This window comes from Rhinolophus sinicus, linkage group LG09, assembly GCF_036562045.2.
Source record: "Rhinolophus sinicus isolate RSC01 linkage group LG09, ASM3656204v1, whole genome shotgun sequence".
NCBI classification, from domain to species: Eukaryota; Metazoa; Chordata; class Mammalia; order Chiroptera; family Rhinolophidae; genus Rhinolophus; species Rhinolophus sinicus.
Window position 1 is genome coordinate 101,136,242 of NC_133758.1, and position 22,500 is coordinate 101,158,741.

Genomic DNA, 22,500 nt, shown 5'->3' on the forward strand with positions numbered 1-22,500 from the left:
GATTTCTTTAGACAAATTATTAAAAGCCACTTAGTTATACCCAGACAATAAATGGAGAATGCATATTATTAAGTGATACGAAGCCACACACACACACACAAATCTGCTCAAATTTATTTCAGGCTCAGAAAGCCGTTTCTCAAAATTTGTACTGTCTTACATGTCAAAATTTTAATGAATCTTAAAGATCAGCAAGTTAAAAATTCCACCTCCTCCAGGAAGCCTTCTTCAGAGGAAAGTACTATTTCATCCTTAGAGACTCTATCAGTATTCTGTTTTACCTTTCCAATAGTTAACCAGTTACCTATAATACATAGTGAGATTTCTATCATCCCTCCTGGACGATAGACTTCTTGAGGGTTTAAAATGTCTAGTGCACTTCTGATTGCCTCACAATGCCAACCTCACCTACCGTCCTGTGTATGTATGCACCCAAATGGCAAATGAATAAACTTGGTCCTGGAATGAGACTGAAACTAATTTATGCTCTTGGAATATCATAAAATTGGCATAATATCTTTTGCCAATATCTTTTGACCAAATATCTTTTGACCAAATGACTATTTACAAATTAAATACAGCACATTCATAGTTTTAAAAAAGGGTATGTATGTGTGACCATTATTCAGTGAAAAGCTAAGGCTCGAAATCTTCTGGAAAGTACTCTAAGGGGATCAAGCCCTTTTTGCTTTGCGTACGACTCCCAAGCAGAAGGCCACATGCAGAGTGCTAACACTAGACCACCGTGCATATGTGATCCATACACTCAACTGGACAAAATTAGACGTTACGGCATACTTCACAAAACTGGAGGGAAAAAAAAGGAATGAGATTATATCTGTTGTTTAAAGGAAAACAAGATTCAATTTCAAAAATGTTTCAAGGATTCATGTTAAGACTAGATTTCTCCTGAACTCTTGAGACACAGTACATTCCTAGCAATGTACCAACACGGAGGGCAGGGAAGTAGATGGGGTTTGTTTCCTTATTTTATCTTCAGCTGGGCTCAGACCTTGACACTCTTACCAGGGGAAAAACCAGATTAGAAGTGTTTAAGGAAGGGAAGGCTCTCTTTGACTGAGAGAGCATCGCAGCCAACTCCTTTTCTAATCCTCCACATTCAAATCCTCCCCCTCCTAACTCCCCTGTCTGTCACTGTTCTGTAGTCACACAGCTGAAACCTGAGAGCCAACACAGCTAGTGTGCTCAGCAGGGCAGGGGGGTGGGGGCGGTTCTGCTCTCTCTGAGGCTGTGGAACTCTGGGAGCACTTCTCATCGCCACAGTGATGGGAGAGTATCTAAAGGCTCAGTGCCAGGGACATGAGATGTCCTGCAATGCCTGCCATTTAAAACACCAAAGAATAGTGCCTCAGAATACGTTATCCTCTGGGGTCAACTGAAACAATATATAAATGCAACAACGTAAACAACAATGATGTAAATGACTGGAGCATACTTTCTAGCTCCATGAAAACCTTTTCTGTCTTGTTTACTAGTTAAGAGTACATAGTCGATATGAATACATATGTTGAACAAATGAACAAAGCAATTACAATAGCTAACATTTATTAAGCATGAGGTAGTGTGCTAATGACCTCCAAGATTGGATGCATTCGTATCTTTATTTTTTAAATGTGGAAACTGAGGAAGAGATAATTAGATAACTTCCCCAATGCTATAAAATTACCAAGTGGTAAAAGTCACCTGCCTGCAAAATCTAAATTTTTAATCATTCTGCTCTATATGATCACGTATTGTATATTCTACTGTGATTAAAATATGTGAATTCTGATGATGACCCAGAATGTCCTGGGGCAGGGAGACAGTGCTGGGTAAATCCAGGAAGTGGCCAAGATCCTGAAACAATTGGAAGGAGTGAAGAAGCCCTGCCCTGTGGACAGACAAGCAAAGTCTGGGACCCTGCTCAGAGTTACCTGGGTTCTTATCCTGTCCTCCCACCATACCCCCCACACCGGGCGGGAAATCAGCCTGTGCATTTTAACGCTGCTAAGTCTTTGCTCATTCGCTCTTTTCTACGTGAACATTGGCCATGGAATTTTCACTTAGCCCCAAACCTTCTCCCTGGGCAGAAATTCTCTCCCTCCTCAGCTCTTGCACAAACCTCACCTGCAATGTCTGTCTCCTTAGCTGGAATGTGGGTTCCATGAGGACAGGGATTGGGTCTTGATTGTTATAATCTCATTATGCATCTGGGACAGAGAGGCCGTAAATAAATACTTACTGAACGAATGAGTCTGAGGAGCAAGGTGGGCATAAAAAAGGTCCCACAGGGCCCTGGGGGTGAGGGACGTCAAGAATGTGTGCTGGATTGGGGTAAATTGGTATTCAGGATAGACAAAAGCAGAGATGCAGGTTTCTCTCGGCTAAGAGGACTGGGGGTAAGGGAGGGGCTCTACCTGTTCGTCACACACCCAGGGATCGGGGTTAGGACACGCACCTAGAGCTGAATGAATGTCCTGAGATACACAGTACAGGGTGGACTTGGGCCTTAGGGGAAATCAAGGTGCTCCTGACTTAGCCCAGCCCTAGGGGTGTCAGGCTTAAAGCTCAGCATGAATATCAGCTGGAGAGAGAAATAGGATTGGGTCTGGGGGAAGTCGCTTCTTAAGGTTTTTGCTTGAATTAAACAGAAGACCGTCTGGCACTGCCTTCCGGCATTAAATTCAGTCTGCTTTATTGAATGCCTAAAAAAGTGCCAAATACAGAAAACTGCTTTGTGATTGGAAAGGCAGCTAAGCATTTATTCATGCTCATGAGCTGGCAAAGTTCATTTCCATATTGCTGAGTGCACGCATTGAAAGCATTTCCCTCCAGCACAGCTGTTTCCATAGTGTGCATCTCCTGGGCACCTGTCAAATGTTGGCTTCTCCGTCCCTGCCCTTGTAGAGATGTCAGAAAGAGAAAAGGATTTCAACTTTCATTCTTCCTGAAGTTGAAGAGTGTGGTGAGAGAATGTTTTGTGGCTGCCGCTATCTGCCATGACTCGGAGAGTGGGTTGTTCTGACCAGTTACTTACCCTGTTTTTCAGGGTTTTAAAAATCACAAGGCAATACCCAGCATGCAGTCACGTGGAGTATAATTTCACGTGTCTTTAATGATTAAAGGCATCTGTAATCTTCTAGAGCCTTTGGACCATCAATAGCATCTTTTATGATTGTACTATGAACACATGGAAATACTTGTTAATAGAATTCCAGGTAACGTAATGACAGCTTTAACTTATGTCAGACAAATTCTGTACTTATATTTCAATCCTTGAGATTGGGAATCGTTGCTTCTTGTCAGTTGTTTCTTCCTCAACTAAGTTTTGTTTTTGTTTTTTTAACACCAGCATGCATGATAGGACTAGCAATTAAAGCAACAAATTAGTTGGGGGTGGGGCGGTGGTGTTATGTTATTTAATGTAGTGATTCTCAAGCTGTAATATGCATACCAATCACTGAAGATCTCATCAAATGCAGATTTCAGATCAGTAGGTCTGGGGCAAGGCCTAAGCTTGTGCACAGGTGAGGCCCCTGCTGCTGCTGGGCCACTTAGAGCACCCACACTCTAAGGAGACCAGGCTGTCTTAAGAATTGGGACTTGACTCGATAGGCTCTGAGGGCAAAACCATTACTAATGGGTGGGAGTTATAAGGCCCTGGAGTCCAGCTCTGCATCAAGGATGGATTGTCGGATGATCTAATAATTAGTGCTACGAAAAATGACGAAAATGAACCTGGGCAGCCCTACGAAAGAACAAATTCCCTAGTCACTGGAGAGCTCGGTCAGACTCTTAGACCAGAACAGAGGTCAGAATAAACGAGCTGTGCAATCTCTTCCAAATCTTATATCATGAACTCATGTCATATTAAATGGGTATAAAGTCTCTGTTATGCAAGTTGACTATGTTCTAGACAAGTGCCGCACAACATGTGCTAACGACGCTGTACTGTGCACTTAAAAATGTGTTAAGATGGGAGATCTCCTGTTGGCAGACAGGCTGTGGAGGAGCGCCTGGGCTGGCTCACCACACGTGGGCATGAATCGTGTGATGACGGGACAGCTCCACTACACACCCCTATGTGAACGGGACCTGGCGGGAGGTGTGAAGAAGGGAAGACTCTCGCTCTTCATTTTATACCTTCCAGCACGGTTTTAATGTTTTATCTTTATTTCCTTTTAATTTTAAAAAATCACATTTCTTTGGCATATTGCAGGGCTCTGCCCTTTGTTATCTGGGCCCTGGAGAGAATCACAGACTCTATATTCAGACAGAACACGTTTGCACTCCAATTACGGGGCATTCGTAACTCAAGAAATCCCTTCCATTGCTGGGTGACACTAGCCGATAGTGTTTTCTCTCTGAGGGTGCTCCAGCTGTTTTTGGCAGAAGTTTAGCACAATAAAATTCCTTATTCTTGATCCAAATCATCAGTGATTTTTTATTTTCACAGTACTATACAAGAAAAACGGGTTCTCATAATGAGAAGCTAGCAACAGGTTAAGGTCCCAGACAGCCTTACGTATCAAGAAGGAATGACTTTTGTGTTAAGTAGGTTATATTCTAGCTCATTACTGAGCTTCTATTTAATAGGGTAGTCTCTCCTCAAAGATCTAAGGTCCAACACCAGGTACTAGAGATGCAAAGATGTAAAACCAAGTGCTGGCCTCTAAGAAGTTAATGTACATTAAAAATAAAAATAAAAAACAAAACAAAACAAAAAACAACAACAACAAAAATCAACAGACATCACAAGACTGAACACTAGCAAATACCGAATGGGAGATTCAAACAAACCCACGGCAGGAGTTCTCAGGGAAGCCCAATCACCTTAGGGGAAGACTTTGAGCTGGGACTCCAGGAAAGACTCACAGAGTGAGAAGCAGGGTTTCTGAGGCCACCCTGACAAACTACCACAAACTTGGTAGCTTACAACAACAGAAATTTATTCTCTAACAGTTCTGGAGGCCAGAAGTCCAAAATCAAGGTTTTGGCAAGGCTATGCTTGCACCAAAGGCTGTAGGAAAGAATGTGTTTGTTTTAAGTTGGGCTGCTATAACAAAATACCACAGACCGGGCAGAAGCTTGGGAGTCCAAGGTCAAGGTGAGGGTAGATTTGGTTCCTGGTGAGAGCACATCTCCTGGCCTGTACACAGCTGCCTTCTCTCTGGATGCTCACGTGGCCTTTCCTCCAAGCGTGAGAAAGAACGGGCTCTGGTGTATTTCCTTATAAGGACACTAAGCCCATCTTAGGTGCCACCTCAGGACCTCATCTAAACTTAACCTCCTGAAGACCCTGCCCCTAAATACCATCACGTTGAAGGTTAAGGCTTCAACATATGAACGGAGGGGAGGGGGACACAAACATTCAGTCCATAAAAGGGTTCCCTGCCTCTCCCCATTTCTGGTGGCTGTCGTTCCTTGGTTTGGAGCCACATCACTCCTATCTCTGTCTCCATCTTCTTGACTTCCCCTCCATGTTGGTCTTCTCCTCTGTGCGTTGGTTATAAGGATATTTGTCGTTGAATTTAGGGCTGACTTGGATAATCCAAGATGATCTCTTCATTTCAAGATCTTTAAATTAACGACATCTGCAAAGACTCTTTTCCAAATAAGGTAGCATAACCAGGTTCTAAGGGTTAGGACATGGACATATCGTTGGGAGTGAGGGGCACCATTCAGCCCACTATACAGGGCAAGAGGGACCACTAGGCGAGAGATTGCAGGGAATGTGACTCATCTGGAGTGGGCACAGAGAGGAGGTGATTTTAATTGTGATGCTGCTTCGTGTACAGGTGCAGAGGGGACTCGATGGTAGGCCCAGGGTGTAGAGAGATGTCAGATTATTCTAGGGAAGTCTTCTGTTTTGTCTCTGTCCTACTTCTTACAGTGTCACTCCTGGCCTTTCGTATCTTAATATCATCATGTCGCTGAAGTAGACTTAGACTTACCCCTCCCTCAGAAAGAAGTGTTGAGTCAGTTCGGTTCACACTTGCATTGATAGCTTCTAGAGAAAATTCCAGCAACTGCACAACTAGTAAGCTGTGCTCTTAATAAAAGCATCTGGGTCAGGGCTCTGCCTTCCTGTATCCTGCCCCATGGCCAACGCGAACGATGAATACTTTTATTTTCTTAAGGCACCCCATGTAGTTTTTATCAAAGTACTGCTTCGAAAACCCACCAAAATATATTTGCTGCACTTGCTGTTCTGGAACTTCAGAACAGCATAGAGAGTACAATAACTCCCAGGAGTGTTTTAAGAGTTCAGTTTCTCCTGCTCCTCAGTGTGGGATGTAGCTGACAGCATATCATCTGTAGACATGGAAAGTATCAAAGATACCCTGACAACTCAAATATGTCATTTTAGCTGAAGTTTGAACCTCTTGCTAGATCAATGGTTTTTCTTTATAAGACTTACTCAACTAGAAATATATTGAGAATTGAGTCTAGTATTTTTGCTCTTCCCACTTTCAGTGTATAACGTCAGTACCATAGGTGTGACCAAATGATAGGCAGTGAAAGGTCCCAAAAGGGGGAATCTGGTAAGCTTCTGGAAAGCTAAGACAGAAATATATAATTATTTGTCTCCATGGAGCCCACCAGAAACAAACAGCTCCCGGCAGTCAGACGTCAGGGATCCCTAACGCGGCTTCACTCATCCATGCGTTTCCAGAGGTGTGGGCGTCTGGAGGCTTGCTTAAACCACAATCATTTTACATAGGCACGTGGAACTTAAATTAACTTTTAGAAGCTTTCTAGCATTTAAAGAAATCCAGTCTTCTCCAAGTAGATGGTTGCCTGATCCCCTACCACTTATTAGCCACGTGACTCTGAACAAGGCAGTTAATATCTCTGGGCCATATTTTCCTTCTACAGTGTAGAAAACAGGACAGACCTCACTGGATTGTTTGGAGACTCTGAAGGACAGTATGAAACGATATTGTGAACTATAAAGCTGCTGTCAGATACTTGTTAACTGCTAGTGTCCCTGGCTGACTCTTCCTCTCAGAGCAACCTGGACAGAAGCCACGTCATCTGACTGCATTGTGCCACTTGCCCCCCACAGCTGAAAGGATGAAGCAAGGAAACGGTCACGTGTGGTACTGCAGGGTCCTCGGACTCCTGCTTATGGAAGGTGAATGGTTTGTGTGTCAAACACTTAATGTAGCACTCTCTGTGTGCAGGCTCTGTTCTATCTAAGCAATCTGAACAACCTTATAAGAAACCAAGGCACACATGGGGTTAAGTAGCTTGTCCAAGGTCAAACAGCTTATAAACAGGCCAAGATTTAAACTCAGGCCATCTGGCTCCCGAGCAAGTTCATATTCATTGCCTTTCATCTTCAGTGTCCATCCATCAGAGAACAAAATGACAAATCAATGACATTCCCAAGTCGCTCCGCCTTAATGATCTTTCTTGTGTTTATTCAGCCCGTACGTAAGCAAGGCCGCTGATAAATGCCTCCAAAGACAGCATGAATGAAAAGAAATAAATGGGACTAAGTATTTTCAGTACCCAGACAGCTGAAATGATAAACACCTGAGCATTATAGCCCTAATTTACTTTTTTTCTTTTTGGCAAATTCTCTCCCATTCAGCTCCTTGTCTTATGGGTTCTGGCACCAAGCCCAGCCCGCCTGAGCTCTCTGGAGGACAGCATAATCTAATAGCCGGTATAAATAAACTCTCATCAGATGATCCAGGGAGAGCTCAAAGGCCACCTCAGATTAGCTCAGGCGCAGGAGGGGGACAAGAACAAACTGTATAACTATATGGACACTTATCCCAGCAATAGATCTCTCCATTTCAACTCCCCTATAATCATGAGACAAGCACTTGTCAATTATTTTAGTAGGATTCACTTCCTGATTTCTGACTTATATAGCAAAAGCTAGCAACACAGGAAAAAAAAAAGATGGAGGCCATGCTCTCTTTACAATCCATAGTCTCCCCAGTCAGAGTCGATTTCTTATGGTAGTTGTCTGCCCAGCTGTCCTGTCCTTTATAGCTTCACATCTCCCTGCCCAGAGTCTTTTAATAATAGGTGCTCAACAGACAGTAGGTGAAGGAATAAAGCTTAGGGCACATAAGATTCTTTCAGTTAGACAAATCCTATTCACTCGTCTTTAGTTCAATCTGGCTTCTGAAATGTGTTACCTGATCTTATAAGACCCGGTATAATATAATATAATATAATATAATATAATATAATATAATATAATATAATATAATATAATATAATATAATATAAATATAATACAATACCGGGTCTTACATTAATTTTTGCTCCAAAAGACGCATGAGAACTGTTTGTCCGGCTCGGTCTTATTTTCGGGGAAACACGGTACTTAATGTACCTACAGAGCTTTGTGAATAGTCATCTTTCTACCCAGCAGCTGCATGTTGATTCATTCATTAATTTAATCCACACTTATCGAATGTTTAGCTAGATACTTTATATTTATTATTTCATTCAGTTCTCAAAAGGAAGCACAATTATCCAAATTTCACAGCTAGAAAAACTGAGACTCAGAGGTTTTATACAACATGACAAAGTAACAAGTGGAGCCAGTGTGAACACGGGTCAGTTTCAACAAATATAGCCTTCACTCCTGTTCCATAGTTTCTAATAGAGCAGCTCGGTCAGAGACCACAGGTATAGAAAGTACTTGGGGATTTCATCATTTGCCAGAAGAAATTCAATGGAGAGGCCTTTGTTCATTTTTTTAAGATCCTCCCAATATGTCACTGGAGAGAGGGAGCTGAGGAATTTGTTGCTGTCATTCCTCATGTATTCCTGGCCATACGTTCCAACTTGCCCTCACGTAGTGATACTTGCTGCTGGCGTCCAGTAAATTTAGTCCAATAATTTGCATCTACCATGTGCAAAGCCCTGTGCTAGGTGCTGGGAGAGCTAAAAAGATGTGTAAATAGGACCCAGAACTCAAAGAACCATACACTCTTGACTTAATCAAGAAAGTAATTCACGTGGGGAGACAGAAGGGCAGTATTAAGATGGTATCAGCCAAGCTCAAGGGTCCCAAACAGGACATTTGGGAAGATCTCTCTCAAACCCTATCTGGGTGCCCAGAAGAATTGGAGTACCCTCTTCCTCTGTTGCTTATTTTCTCATGAGTCAACTCTAACCAGCCTTTCATGCCCACTACTCCAAGGCAAAAACTCGACAATGTCACCGATGACCTCCACAACCAACAGTCATTGTCAGGTGCCATTTTGTTTGAGGTATCCGCAGTCATTTAAAAGTAAATTAAGGTATTGCAATTCACACAGATTGCATGCACCTTGGAAATGACCTATAGTGAGTATATATGACTTTTATACAAAAATCATTTTTAAAGTGTTAAAGCAATAAATGAAGATTCTTTTCAGGAAAATCACAAAATTAAAGAGGGCAGGGCAGTTTCGAATGGATCAGTCTCGCTAAAGGGAGAGCTGAACTAAAGCCTGGGGTGGGGAAGCACAATGATGCAAAGATTAACCTAGAACACTACAAATAATAGGGTATGAGTAAGACAGCCAGAAGGGACCAACAACCCACTCTTTGTGCAAGCTGGCTTCCTCTACTTGGGGATTTCCTGCAAGGAGAGGAGATTCCTTTCCAGTCAAAGGCACTAGATCTGAAGGATGGACTACAGCAAAGAGGTCATCAAACAAGGCCATCTTAACCCCGGCTCTGGAACTGGCCAGAATGAAAGGAGCTCATCTATAATTGTAACTGTTTCTGGAATTTACAGAGGACCTTCATTCAAGGAGTTTCAGTATCTTCCAGCAAGAGAAAACAATTTACTCTCACCAAGTCCCTGCAAAGGACAGAAGAAGTGACTTTTGTCTCCATTTTATGGATGGACTGAGGCAAACTTTATTTGCCTGAAGTTCATCTAATAGCAGAATATAAAGACTGTAGCAGAGATCTCTTGATTTTAACTCCCTAGTATCACTAAGGGGTGACACATGTGGCACCCATGCTGCCACTCACCCTGTCTGAGCCCACGAGCCATAGGTAAAAACATGGCACTCTTTCTCATGGAACCCAGAACCAGACTCAACACAATCCTTTTCAACTGCAGAATCCTTTACAACACAATGCTCCTAGCAGCTGCTGTCAATAAGTAGGGGCTGGCCTGGGGGCTGAGGCAGGTGAAAGAAGTGAAAAACATTTATACCCATGCAAGGACCAATGTTTTTCACTTGTTTTAAGTGGATGTTATACCAGATGTTGAAGATATCACATGTAGCCTAATTATTAAACATTCTATCATATGCTTCCCTGAAAGCATTTTTTAAATTATTTGTTTTCAGTTATAGTTGACATTCAATATTACTTTACATTAGTTTCAGGGGTACAGTATAGTGGTTAGACATTTATATGACTTATGCAGTGATCCCCCTGACTGGTCTAGTACCCACCTGGCACTATACATAGTTGTTGCAACATTATTGACTATATAACCTATGCTGTACTTTACCTCCCATGACTATTTTGTAACTGCCAATTTGTATTTCTTAACGCCCTCACCTTTTTCACCCAGCTCCTCCACTCCCTCCCATCTGGCAACCATCAGTTTGTTGCCTGTATCTATGAGTCTGTTTCGGTTTTGTTTGTTCATTTTTCTTATTCTTTAGATTCCACATATAGGTGAGATTGTATGGTATTTGTCTTTCTCACTCTGAATTATTTCACCTGCCATAATACCTTCTAGGTTCATCTATGTTGTCGCAAGTGGTAAGATTTCATTCTTTTTTATGGCCAAGTAATATTCCATAGTATATGTGTATCACATCTTCTTTTTCTAATCATCTAGTAACAGACACTTGGGATGTAAAAGAATTTTGTTAATGTATATAAAGTAAGGCACTTTTTATTTTAAAATTATATATCCATCTATACATTGTATGCTTTTGAACAGCACTAAACAGGTATGGGTAGGTACATGTATGATGCCCGCAAACGTTTCTGAGGGCAAAAAATAGAACTATTCACGATGAGCATTTAGGTTTCCAACAAATAAGAATGAAGTTCAAATTAATGCTAACTATAATAATGAAAGTGAATGTTAATATTAACCCAACACCTACATATTAGGAGTCCGACCCCGGATTTCAATGCTTGAGTTTTAATTCTCACAATAATACCCTGAGAAAAGAACTATTATTATTCCCTTTTTACTAATGATCAGACTGAGGCTTAGCAAGTGTAAGGTCACAGAACTGATGAATGGGTGGGACCAAGGTTAGAGAGTTCAAGTTTGAATCATTATGCAAACCTTCCTCTCCAAACTATCTCGATATGAGTATATGTATGGGTTATTTCCATACTGACAAAATGAGGTATACTATATTTTAAAATTTCAAAAGCCCCAGTATTTAAATTAAAAGATGATAGAACCCTCCTCCTTGGGTTTTCATGGCCCTAAGTTATAAAGTTTGCCTTAAATGTCAAACTAAAAACACAGATCACAATTAATATCCAGGTCTCAATCATTTTCTCCTCCAAGGAAGCAAGCGTTTAATATAAATAAAAAGGTAAGGGAATATCTATACATAAACGCAGAGCTCCTTGAAATTTAATGTATAACTAGACCGTGGGATAGGAAGGACAAGTTCAAGTTCACTTCAAGAAACAAGGACAAAGGCAAATTCAGTGCAAGGAACTCAAAGAAGGCCAGGGTGGCTGGAGTACAGTGACTCTCGAGGTCATCTGGCAATGTCGGATGAGAATTTAAGTGAAAATGACTTAAGAAGACCAAGTCTTCTGCTGTGAGCAGCTGACCAATGACCAGCAACCGACTGCCTCAGTGGGGTGGGGGGGGGGGGAGTGGAGCACAAGGCTCATAACACCAGCAGGGGCCAGGGAGTGTGTCCTACACAACTAGACTGAGAAACAACAGCTTGAACTGGAGTGGGGCGGGCGGGGGGAGGCGGAAGAAGGGGAAAAAAGAAAACAAAAAGACCAAGTCTTTCAGCCAAGATGGTATTATAAGTTCATGCACTTGATGTCTTTTCCCTATCACCACCCCAGCTCCCAACAGCAAAAATACACAAAGTCATAAACAGGGTTTTTTGTGTGTCTGTCTGATAAAAAAAACAAAATTAAATATCTCCACGGGTCAAACACAAAATAGAAATGCAAAGGATGCCGTAGCCAGAGGTATCCAGGAGTCCTACTTCTGTGGGCTCATGAGGCTGAAAAATGTCCCCAGGAAGAGACTGGGACCTGAGCCAGGCTCACTGCTGGAAATCAGAGAATGTGCTGAGTGAGGGAAGCCCCATACCACAAGGAAAGGAGGCTTTCAAAATCTGCTTATTCAGGGAGGTAGCAGGAGGTGGACACAGCCTCACAACTGGAACCTGGGCCATGCTGTGAGCTGACCTGGTGGTGAAGCTTGGATATTCTACCATCAACATGGAACAGAAGCTCCATGCAAATATAAGGCTTGTCTCTGGACTGGAGTCCTCTCAGGTAGTAAGTAGGTAGTAGCAAACCCCTACATAGGGCAGGGTGCGTGCAGAGAAAGAACATGGGGAAAGCAAACCCAAGATGACGCTCTAAACCACAATTTCAAAGCACATGAGAAAAACCAGCACCAAGAAAGATGGCCAATAAAACTAACATCAGACTTATGCCCTTCAGGTGAAATGAATAGAGCAACCTGAAAATGACTTTCAGCGGGACTTTTAAAAACAAGTAGGTTGTTGCACAGATTATTTTCAGTTCTATTTTAACATTCCTCAAATGAAATTTCTGATTATATAAACCTGGAAGTTTGAAATGTTGAACTCGTACTTCCCATGGAAGCAACTGGAAACACAGTGTCATCACCGTATTTAGCGTCTGAGAGACCCCTGAATAAGGCTGTGCTTTCTTAGCACCATGAAGTAAGAACTCCCCAGGTTTCTGCTCCTCTGTGGCACCTTTAGAGACTGAAAGACACTCCTGGGACAGTTTGTGATGGCAGGATGACATGGATTGCCAAAGTGGACAACACAGATGGAAAAGGTAAGCCAACCCAGTGACAGAACACCTTTCTTTGACAGAAGGGTGGGAAAGCAGACAGAGTACGAAAATGGTCCCCCCAAAATTAAACATGGGCTTTAAAGGTTCAGGCTACAGTTGGAATAAATTTATCAAATTCTCCATCTTCTCTGCCACAGAGGAAAAAATAAGCGTTTATGTTTATAAAGCAACATTACATGCACAGGAAAGTGGGAGGTCTGAAATGTAAAAGATGACCATTTGATGAATGACAAGCTGAAGGACCAACCATTCTCTGTCAGAAAAAAGTTGAGGCATCAAGCGCATTTCTGTTTCTCTTTATGAGGTAACCTCAAAAAAGGCTCTGTGAAAACCAAATCAATCGGCTACAAATTACACACCAAAAAAATAGTTTCTGTAGTATTCAATTCTATCATTTCTCCAATTCCTATGGTGTTATCAGCAGTGGCTGCTGAAATGAATCAGTTCTCTCCCTTCCTCCAAGAAGGACACAGCAATAGACACTCCCAGGTGCAAAGTGTGGAGGAGAAATCGTACATTCGGCTCTAACCCCAACCAGAATTTTGACTTAGGGAGAGAAACACCCCTCCCCCACCCCCCGAAAGCTGACAAACGGGGTGAGCAGAACTACCCTCATGAAACTGGGACTCCCAGGGAGCCATGATGCATCAGCCAAGGACACATTTTAGTCATATTTTTATACCAGAAGGAAGTGGTGACAGTGCTGAAAACCATTCTTCTTTCTAACCCCTCAGGGGAGACTTTGGGTGACTCCCCAAATGTCAGGCCTGTGGCAAAATCTAATTTGTCTAGAATCATAGAGTCTAATGACGAAGCAGCACTGTGAGAGGCAAGCTCCCTGTCCCAAGCGACCTTTGAATGGAGGGAGCCATGATGTGTTATAAATGGTGCCTGTACCCCAGGTAGGAGATGGCTTGACTGTTGTTTCCGAATCTGGAATCAATGATTCCGGGCCAATTCTTAGGCCAGCGCTTCCCATGGGGGAAAGGCAACGCCAACATAGGCAGCAGATTCCTAAAAGGCTCAGAGACCACTTTGGTTGCAAACCCAGGGCTTCCGGACAGCCCACTCTCTCTACTTAACTGAAGGTGGAAGAATTATAATGATTAATGTGCATTTACTGCCATTGATCTAAAACCAGCAAATTCTGCCAACAGGGATTTCTTAGAAAGGAAACAAACAAACAAACAAACAAACAACAACATCTAATTAGCTGATGGTTATTTAGGAGTTCATTATTCAGTCCTTTGTTTCACTTCTTTCTTCTTCCTACTTAATTCCTTTTGACCACTTCTCTGTTGATTTGCTTCCCTCATCCTTTAGGGAAATAGTGCAGGTGGGACTCAAAGTTACTGACAGGGCAGCCTGTGGTTGGAAGCTGTCATAAAAGGTTTAGTAAAAGGAAGGAAGAGGAGGGTGGGAGGATGTTTTAATTACTGGAAAGGTGACTGTTTGGGTTTTGGTTTTCGTTAGTAGGGTATAAAGGAAAGTGTAGGCTCTGGCATCAAACAGACGGAGCTTTGGTTTCTTATTCTGCCACCTACTAGCTGTGTGTCTGTCCTTGGGAGAATAACCCAATTGATCTGACTCAGCTTCCTCATGCCGAAAATCGGGATATTAATATCTGTGTTGGAGGGCAGTTGCAAGGATTAAGGAAAATAATGCAAAGCGATACATACAGTTCTTTCCATCTGGCAGGTACTCAAGCTGCGTTATAAAAATTATCTACAATTTATTCTTCTCATGTCATTAAGGTATGACTGAAAGTAAATGCTCTTACACTGAGAAACAGGAGTTCTCCAGTAATGGACACATTTTAATTTGCAAAATTCCTGATTTAAATTTGCATGAGTTAAAACTTTACCTGTCGACTTCCCTGCTTGGAGGAGCAGCTACTGATGCTTCTTGCAGGGGAGACCAATTTTTGGGACACCCCAAGGTTCTTCTCATCACTCATCATGAGCAGTGTGTCACGTGGCCTCGGTGCAGTCAAAATGCCATCAGAAGTCAGTGCAGCAGAGAGTATGGACCCTCCCAGGCAGGTGGTTCAGCTGTTATCCAATATGTTTTCAAAGCATTTTACATGACCCAGAGGAAATTCCTAAAACCAAAAGAAAAAAAAATGAGAGAGAAGGTCAGAGGCATCACACATCATCCATAATTAGTCACAGGTTGTCTGTAAGTGGTTTATCTACAGGACAGATTCCAGAGCCACAAGGCTTAGCTACATCGGGGCTATGAAGGAAAAGATGCTTTACACCCACCATCCTTTGATGGGAAATTCTGTGTAGGTGGTTTTTCATATCGCTTTGCAAAATGACTTAAGAATACTACATGGTAAGACAATTTGAGTTCAGACACATACAAAATCGGTACTATAAAAACCACCCCAAACCACAAAGAGATACCACTTCATATCCACTATGATAGCTATGATCAGACAAACAAAAATGTAGAGTAATTGGAAGTAAACTGAAAGAAATTGAAACCTCAGGCATTGCTACTGGGTATGTGAAATGGGCAGCCATAGTGGACAACAGTTTGGCTGTATTTTGAAAAGCTAAAGAATTATCATATGATCCAGCAATTTCACTCCTAGATATACACCCAAAAGAATTGAAAGTATTTAAACAAAAACTTGTACAAGAACATTCATAGCAATGTTACCGTGTTTCCCTAAAAATAAGACCGGGTCTAATATTAATTTTTGCTCCAAAAGATGCATTAGGGCTTATGTTCAGGGGATGTCATCCTGAAAAATCATGCTAGGGCTTATTTTCCAGTTAGGTCTTATTTTGGGAGAAACACGGTTATTCACAACAGTCAAAGATAAAAGCAACCCAATGTACATCAACCGATGAATGCATAAACTACATATGGTATATGCTATGGTCTGTATCAGGGGTGTCCAAACTTTTTTCAATGTTTTTCACCAAGGGCCATATGTGGTAAAATACACAAACAGCGGGGCCACTCACTCAAGGTGAAGTATGTATTGCCTCACCTGATTTATTTAAGTAAACTAAATATATTTTTTGAATTTGCTGCAGGCCAATAAAAAATGGATCGTGGGCCGCAGTTGGCCCACGGGCCGCAGTTTGGACACCCCTGGTCTATATGTTTGTGTTCTCCCCACCAAAAAAATTCATGTGTTGAAATTTTAACACCCAATATGATGATCCTAGGAGATGGGGGGGTTGGATCCTGAGGGCAGAGCCCTCGTGAGTGGAACTAATGCCCTAATACTTGTAAAAGAAACCACATAGAGCTCCCCAGCTCTTTCCATCATGTGATGATACAAAGTCTGCAACCCGAAGAAGGCCCTCCAACTAGCCTGGCACCTTCACCTTGAACTTCCAGCCTCCAGAACTTTGAGAAATAAATTTCTGTTGCTCATAAGCTACCCAGATTGTGGTATTTTGTTACAGTGGTCCAAAGGGGCTAAAACAGTATATTCACACAATCGAATATTATTTAAAACTGAAAAGGAATGAAGTACTGACACATGCTATAACATGGATGCACCTCGAAAATGTTATACTAAGTAAAAGAAGCCAGACACAAAGGAACACATACTGTATGCTTCTATTTATATAAACAATACAGAGTGGGCAAATCCATAGAAACAGAAGGTCAATTAGTGGTTGCTAGTGGCTGGAGGGATTGGCGAATGGGATATAACTAGATAATGGCTGTGAGGTTTCCTTATAGGGTGATTAAGATGTTCTGGAATTAGATAATGGTGATAGTTGCACATTGTGAATGTACTAAATGTCACTGAATGATATACCTGAAAATGATTTAAAGGTGAATTTTATGTTGTCTGTGTTTTTCCACAATTTTTTTAAATCTTGTGTTTGTTTGTTTGTTTGTTTGTTTTTGCCAGGAGGAGGGATGGGGATGGGGGTTTGTCCTACCAAAGGTTTTTGGAGACATCTTCTAAAAAACCTGTTACACGATGTGATAAAAACTATGGAGGAAGACTGAATGTTCTATATCCTCTATTAGCAGAAGAGTAATGAAAACAATGATCATTTGTTGAATCCATACTACTTACTGCCAAGCACTGCAGTAAGGGTTTCCCACACACATTGTCTCATTGAATCAACATTCTGACAGGAGCGCATTATCTCTACCTTACAGAGGGAAAACACTGAGTCTGAAAAGTTAGGTAACTTGGCTAATCACACAGCTGGTGAGAGACTGAATCCAGGTGAGATGCCAGGCCTTTAACCTTGGTGCTGGAAATTAGCATGCCAGGTAGGTGACAGCAGCTACTGCCCCATCTCTGGTACTTAAGAGAACCGAGGAGCTGGATGAACAACTTGGGAGGGAGCCCGTCAGACGCCAGCTCTAAAGAGGTAACATCTCATTGATTTCTCCAGCAGAGTACCAACCTCCAAGATGGCCAATTTTCCACGTGGAAAAGGGGCTTGACCAGGGCAGAGACAGGGACACCCTTTACAGTAGTTAGTGGGGCTGCCACCCACCACCTGCCACCGCTGCAGCTTTACAGGGATGAACCTCTACCATCGGCCCCAGCCCTGAGTTAAGGGTGACTAACGTGTTTGGTTTTAAGAAAGCCAGACGTGTATTTGACACACCAGTTTCAAATAAATTCTATAACTTTCCCAAGCATGTAAACAATAAAAAAAAAATTATATCTAATCCATTTGGTTCTTAGTGCGCATATAGCGTATTTTCAAAGAGGGGTATTACATAATTGTCCAGGAACCAGTTAGTTAGATATTATATCAACGTTTTGGTTAATTATTACGTACTCAAATCTCCCCTGCCTTTCACTAACACTTTGTCCTTTAAAAAGTAAGAATGCTAAAGCCATAAACTAAAATCAAGACAAGAGAAACAAAATCACAGAAAATAAAATAAAGGTACCTGCAGTCAAAGAACGCAATCCCCATGTTGCTTTCATAGAAACCCTGCAAATCTCTGTATTCATTATGTATTGGATCCGACAATAAATAAGACTAAAAGCAAACCAACACCAGCTTCTTCATAAAATTAGCTTTGTTTGTGGGGCATGACTAATTGTACCTGAAGGTAGCAGCAAATTCAATCTAGTTAAAAACTGCCAAGAGAAATATATTAATAGTTTGCTTAATAACAGTGTTGGCTGTTGATGTTTGACAAAAGATAAGAAAAACAAACAAACCTGGTGGGAACCCCAAATGATGAAATGTGTGTGGGGGCAGCCATCGCTATGACAACTGATTCCACAGTGCACCAGGAATTTCAACAAAGGGTTTCTGTGTGTGCGAGTCTTTTTCTTTTAAGGCAGAGATTCTGACAGTAAGTAGTGGATGGGGTGGTGTGTGCCATGGGAAGAAGACAGAGGAAAGCGCCCTTGGGCAATAAACAGTCACTGGCATTCTGAAACTGAAAAGTTAGAAACACCATCCCCCTGAGGGAGAGACAACTAGTAAAAAGCCTCCTCTTTATCTTTTAACTCCGCCAAATTTCACTTCACAGGCCATAGCTACTAAGGCCAGACCTGGGAGTAGGCCAAATCCTGTACTGCTTTAAATTGGTACTTAAAGGTAAGGCCTCTTCACGTACCCCTGGCTGCGGCCCTGCCCCTGCTGCTTCTTGTCTTTCATGAAAAGAAAGGGTGGGAATTCACAGGCCCTTCCCCACACCCGTCCCCAGGTGAGTCAGGAATCATTGCCCAGGGAAACAGATCTGTTTCATCCCCCAGAACCTCCTTGCCTGGCCTCATGGAAAATTCTGTTAAAATTACCAACGATGGCTTAAAGGGAATGAGAAGTCAAATTCTGGGGAAAGGATATGCTTCAAACCGGGCAGAATAAAGACTAAAGGTGGCAGTGGCCCCAGAGGTGAGGCGATCAAAGGAATAAGGCAGCCACTGCTTCTAATCCGGAGAAGAGGGCTGGCCGGGGGGGTGGGGGGGGGGGGGTGGGGTGGCCAGAGGGAAGACCTCGATGAAAGTCCCCAAACGGAAGGCTTTGACAGGGGAGTCACACACAAGCCTGGTGTCTTCTGCTCCATCTAGCTGACTTCATGGTGCTAACCTCCTTCAAATGGTGAAGAAAAAGCCCTTAAGGGAGATAGATATTGGCCAGGGGCCAGGCCGCCAATTCAGGGGTGTCTGAGATGCTGAGTTGGGGGTACCAATGAAGACCCTTGTGTGATCTCACCTCTCCCCATGGCTCTTCCATGGAAAACCTCTAACTCAAGGGGTTTATTGCTTTCAAAATATAATAGTTTCCCCACTCATCGTCTGTGAACAGTTTAAGGACCATATTTTATTCCTCCCTTTTTTTTTTTTTTTTTTTTGCTGAGGCATAACTTACGTATAGTAAAGCAAAGAAATCTTAAGGACACAGACAGAAATTTCACATTTGCAAATACTGACATCACCACCAACTGGATCAAGAAATGCAGCATTTGCAGCCTCCCCAGAAGGTTCTCCATCCCCTGGCCATTGATCTGATTGGCCGGGGCCAATCCTCCTTCGAAATGCTGTGGTACCTGTCCGGAGTAAGCCTCTCCTGCAAGTACTTGTCCACGTGCCCCAGCACAGAGCTGGGACGTCCCTGAGCTGACAGGGACAGGTTGTATGACTGCTCTTGTGTCTTCTGTCTCATACAAGTGTCTGATATGTGACAGAATTCAGTCTGGGACCTGCTTTCATTTCAACAAACCACCTGGTAGCCAAATCCAACAGATGGGTAAAGCCCGATGCATTTCGTTCAAATAAAAAATGGCCCCGCTGAAAGGAGGTAGGGCCTCTCTCACCATTGCCACCCACCTTGGGAAGCTGATGGGTCAGGCCCAGGTGAAAATGATGTTCCAGCTAAAAGTCCAGTGGGGATAAGGCATGCAAACATATGCCATCCTGGGGCTTCAATGAAGGAGAAGAGAACTCTGATTTCTACCAAGAATGGGGAAGAATAAACGACCAAGCCACTGCCAAGCATTTTGTCAACAAAGGCAGATTTTAAAATTTATTTTAGAAATTTTCACTTAGAAAAGAATATACAGTTTGGGAAATGATGTAAAGAAGACATACATGGTGCATAAATGCCTCAGAAGGAGTCAGACCTAAGTTTGAATTGATGCTCCCTCATTATAAAGTCTGTGCATCTTGACAAATGTATTAACCTCTCTGAGCTTGTTTTTTTATATAGGAAATGACGAATTGTCACGATGAAATGGGAAAATGAGGATAAAGTACCCGGCCTGAATAAAATAGACACTCAACAGATGTTAGTTTCATTTATTTCTCTGCTGGCTTCCTGAAAAGGGCATGTGCAGAAAAGATCCTATACTCCTCTGGCAACCAAAACTATACGAGGACTTTATAGAATTTTAAAACAGCTTTGTCTTTCAACATATTAACATTTCCCAAGATCCGTAGCACAAGTGCGAACAGATTTTTAAGTGATCCAAGTAGCGCGTGCTTACTTTGGAACAAGACATAAATGGCGAAAGATAAAAGCTACATTACTCATGACCATTGGATGTCCAAAAAAAACCAATATTAACTAATAGATTTGAAACAGTGGCATATAACACAGCTATTTATTAATCTATCAGGCGTGGGCGTCTGCAATCACACACTTGGTCAGGGTTTGTTTGAGAAAGAGGTTTTACTTCCGTCCTTGGAAACAACTCACATGAAGACCAGATGGCATATAGATCCAGTTAATTTACAATTTCCCAGGAAAATGTATAGATAAATTATGTTCTGAATTAACACCAAGAAAACATGTATAACATGTATAATGGAATATCCATTTGTGGTCTCTGGTCTTCTTTGGTAGAAGAAAAGTATTCACATCCTGGATATACATCTTTTTTAGAAATGATGCTCTCTGAAATACCTTCATTTCTAAAATGTGACGTGATCACAAGTAAGGCTTTGGTTATTTCGTTGTATGCTCCATAGAAGATCAGAGGTTTCAGGAAGTGGGTTCTAACCACAATGCCCTCAGAAGGCTGATCCCGGATCTCTGTGTGAAATGCGACAGATCTGTGTTCTATCTGGACCACTGGCCTGATGCAGGGACGCTATCTGACTGTTCCTGGGGGATAAGTACTGAGGCTCAGAGTCAAAGACTCTCCACCCTCCCTCCTCTATGGGCAAACAACACCTCCAAAAACCATTTTTGTCTTCTGGAAAGACGGGGTCAAGAGGCCTGAAGACTCAAATGCTTATTCTCTTGCACTGAAACAGAATATCCATTCCTACACCCTCACCACCCAAACAAAAGGTTTCATGCCCCTCGCAATCCACGTCTTCAGAGAAGACTCAGTTACTGCTCAGAGCCCAATCCTGCAATAGAAATGCATGTGGGCACAGATTTAAAGTGCGGCTGCTTCCATAAGACAAAAAGCTTGACAGTGGCACCAGGCTGTAAGTTTGGGCTCAAACGATTTATTTGCCACCACTGAATAAACAGAACAAAAAGCACAAAAATACTAGTCAGTCATTGTCCAGAATCATGGCACCTACGAGTGAATTCTAGCCACGCTTCTTACCCAAAGCAAGAATTCTTCCTGGAACATTGCCAGACCATCACTGCTTGACCACTTCCTATGACAGAGACTTCATTTTTCATTTAAAAAAAAAAATCTATTCTAGATGGTTTTTCATTTAGAATTGAAATTTGTCTCACTTTAATTTCCACACACTGGTCCTAGATCTGCCCTCTGTCACTACAGAGAACAAGATTAACCATTTTTTTCTCCATAACCTGCATTGGAACTGCACTCCCCACTACTCCCCTCTTCCACTAGCAAATCTTTTCTTCTCCAGAACAAACAGCCACATTTTCATCACCCATGTCTTATGTGACATGATCCAGATCCCTTATGATCACAGATGTCCAACTCTGATTACACTTCAGTGTGTCCGTGCTTTCCTGAAAATGGTGCCCAGATCTAAAGACAAGTGTGGTCTAGCCAGAGCAGGAGAGAAGGGAGCAATCACCTTCCTTGCCTTATACACACTGTGGCTGTATAAGTTTGCCTTGGCTTTGGGGACGCCCACACCTCTCTCTAGTGGTCACTGTCCTTACAGTTCTCTAGGACTCTGATGTGGCAGGAATCATGGAGAAGCTAGGCTTCCTTCTTTCTGAACAAGGACTCTTTTACTTCCTTTAACGAAATTCAGGACTTGACTGTTCTTTATTAGTCAAGTATTATTATTAAATTACCTCCTATTAATTTTGACCCATTATTCCAGTCTGCTAGGATATTTCTGGGGACTGACTATTATTCGATGTATTTGGCCCACTTTTCCTTTGTCACAGCATCCACAGTTTGCATAGGCATGTGAATTCCGTCCTCACCCAAGTAAATCCGACTGGGAGATTGACAGGATAAGAACGCCAAGGGCACCGAGGTCATCTCTATAGCTTGATGTTAATTTTGTTCATTAGTTAACATTTCTGGGTCTAGATTAGCCAACCCACTGTA

General features: G+C 42.2%; 1 protein-coding gene across 8 annotated transcripts in view; it reads right to left on the reverse strand.

Annotated features, from left to right (window-relative positions):
* Positions 1-22,500, reverse strand: part of OSBPL3 (oxysterol binding protein like 3) — a 159,627-nt gene that overhangs the window by 61,467 nt on the left and 75,660 nt on the right. For all 8 annotated transcript variants that reach the window (XM_019726119.2, XM_074340879.1, XM_074340883.1 and 5 more), the window contains one exon: positions 14,903-15,139. In XM_019726119.2, the coding sequence (XP_019581678.1) occupies positions 14,903-14,998 (96 nt within the window). In that variant the 5' untranslated portion in view covers positions 14,999-15,139. The remainder of the gene's footprint in view (positions 1-14,902; positions 15,140-22,500) is intronic.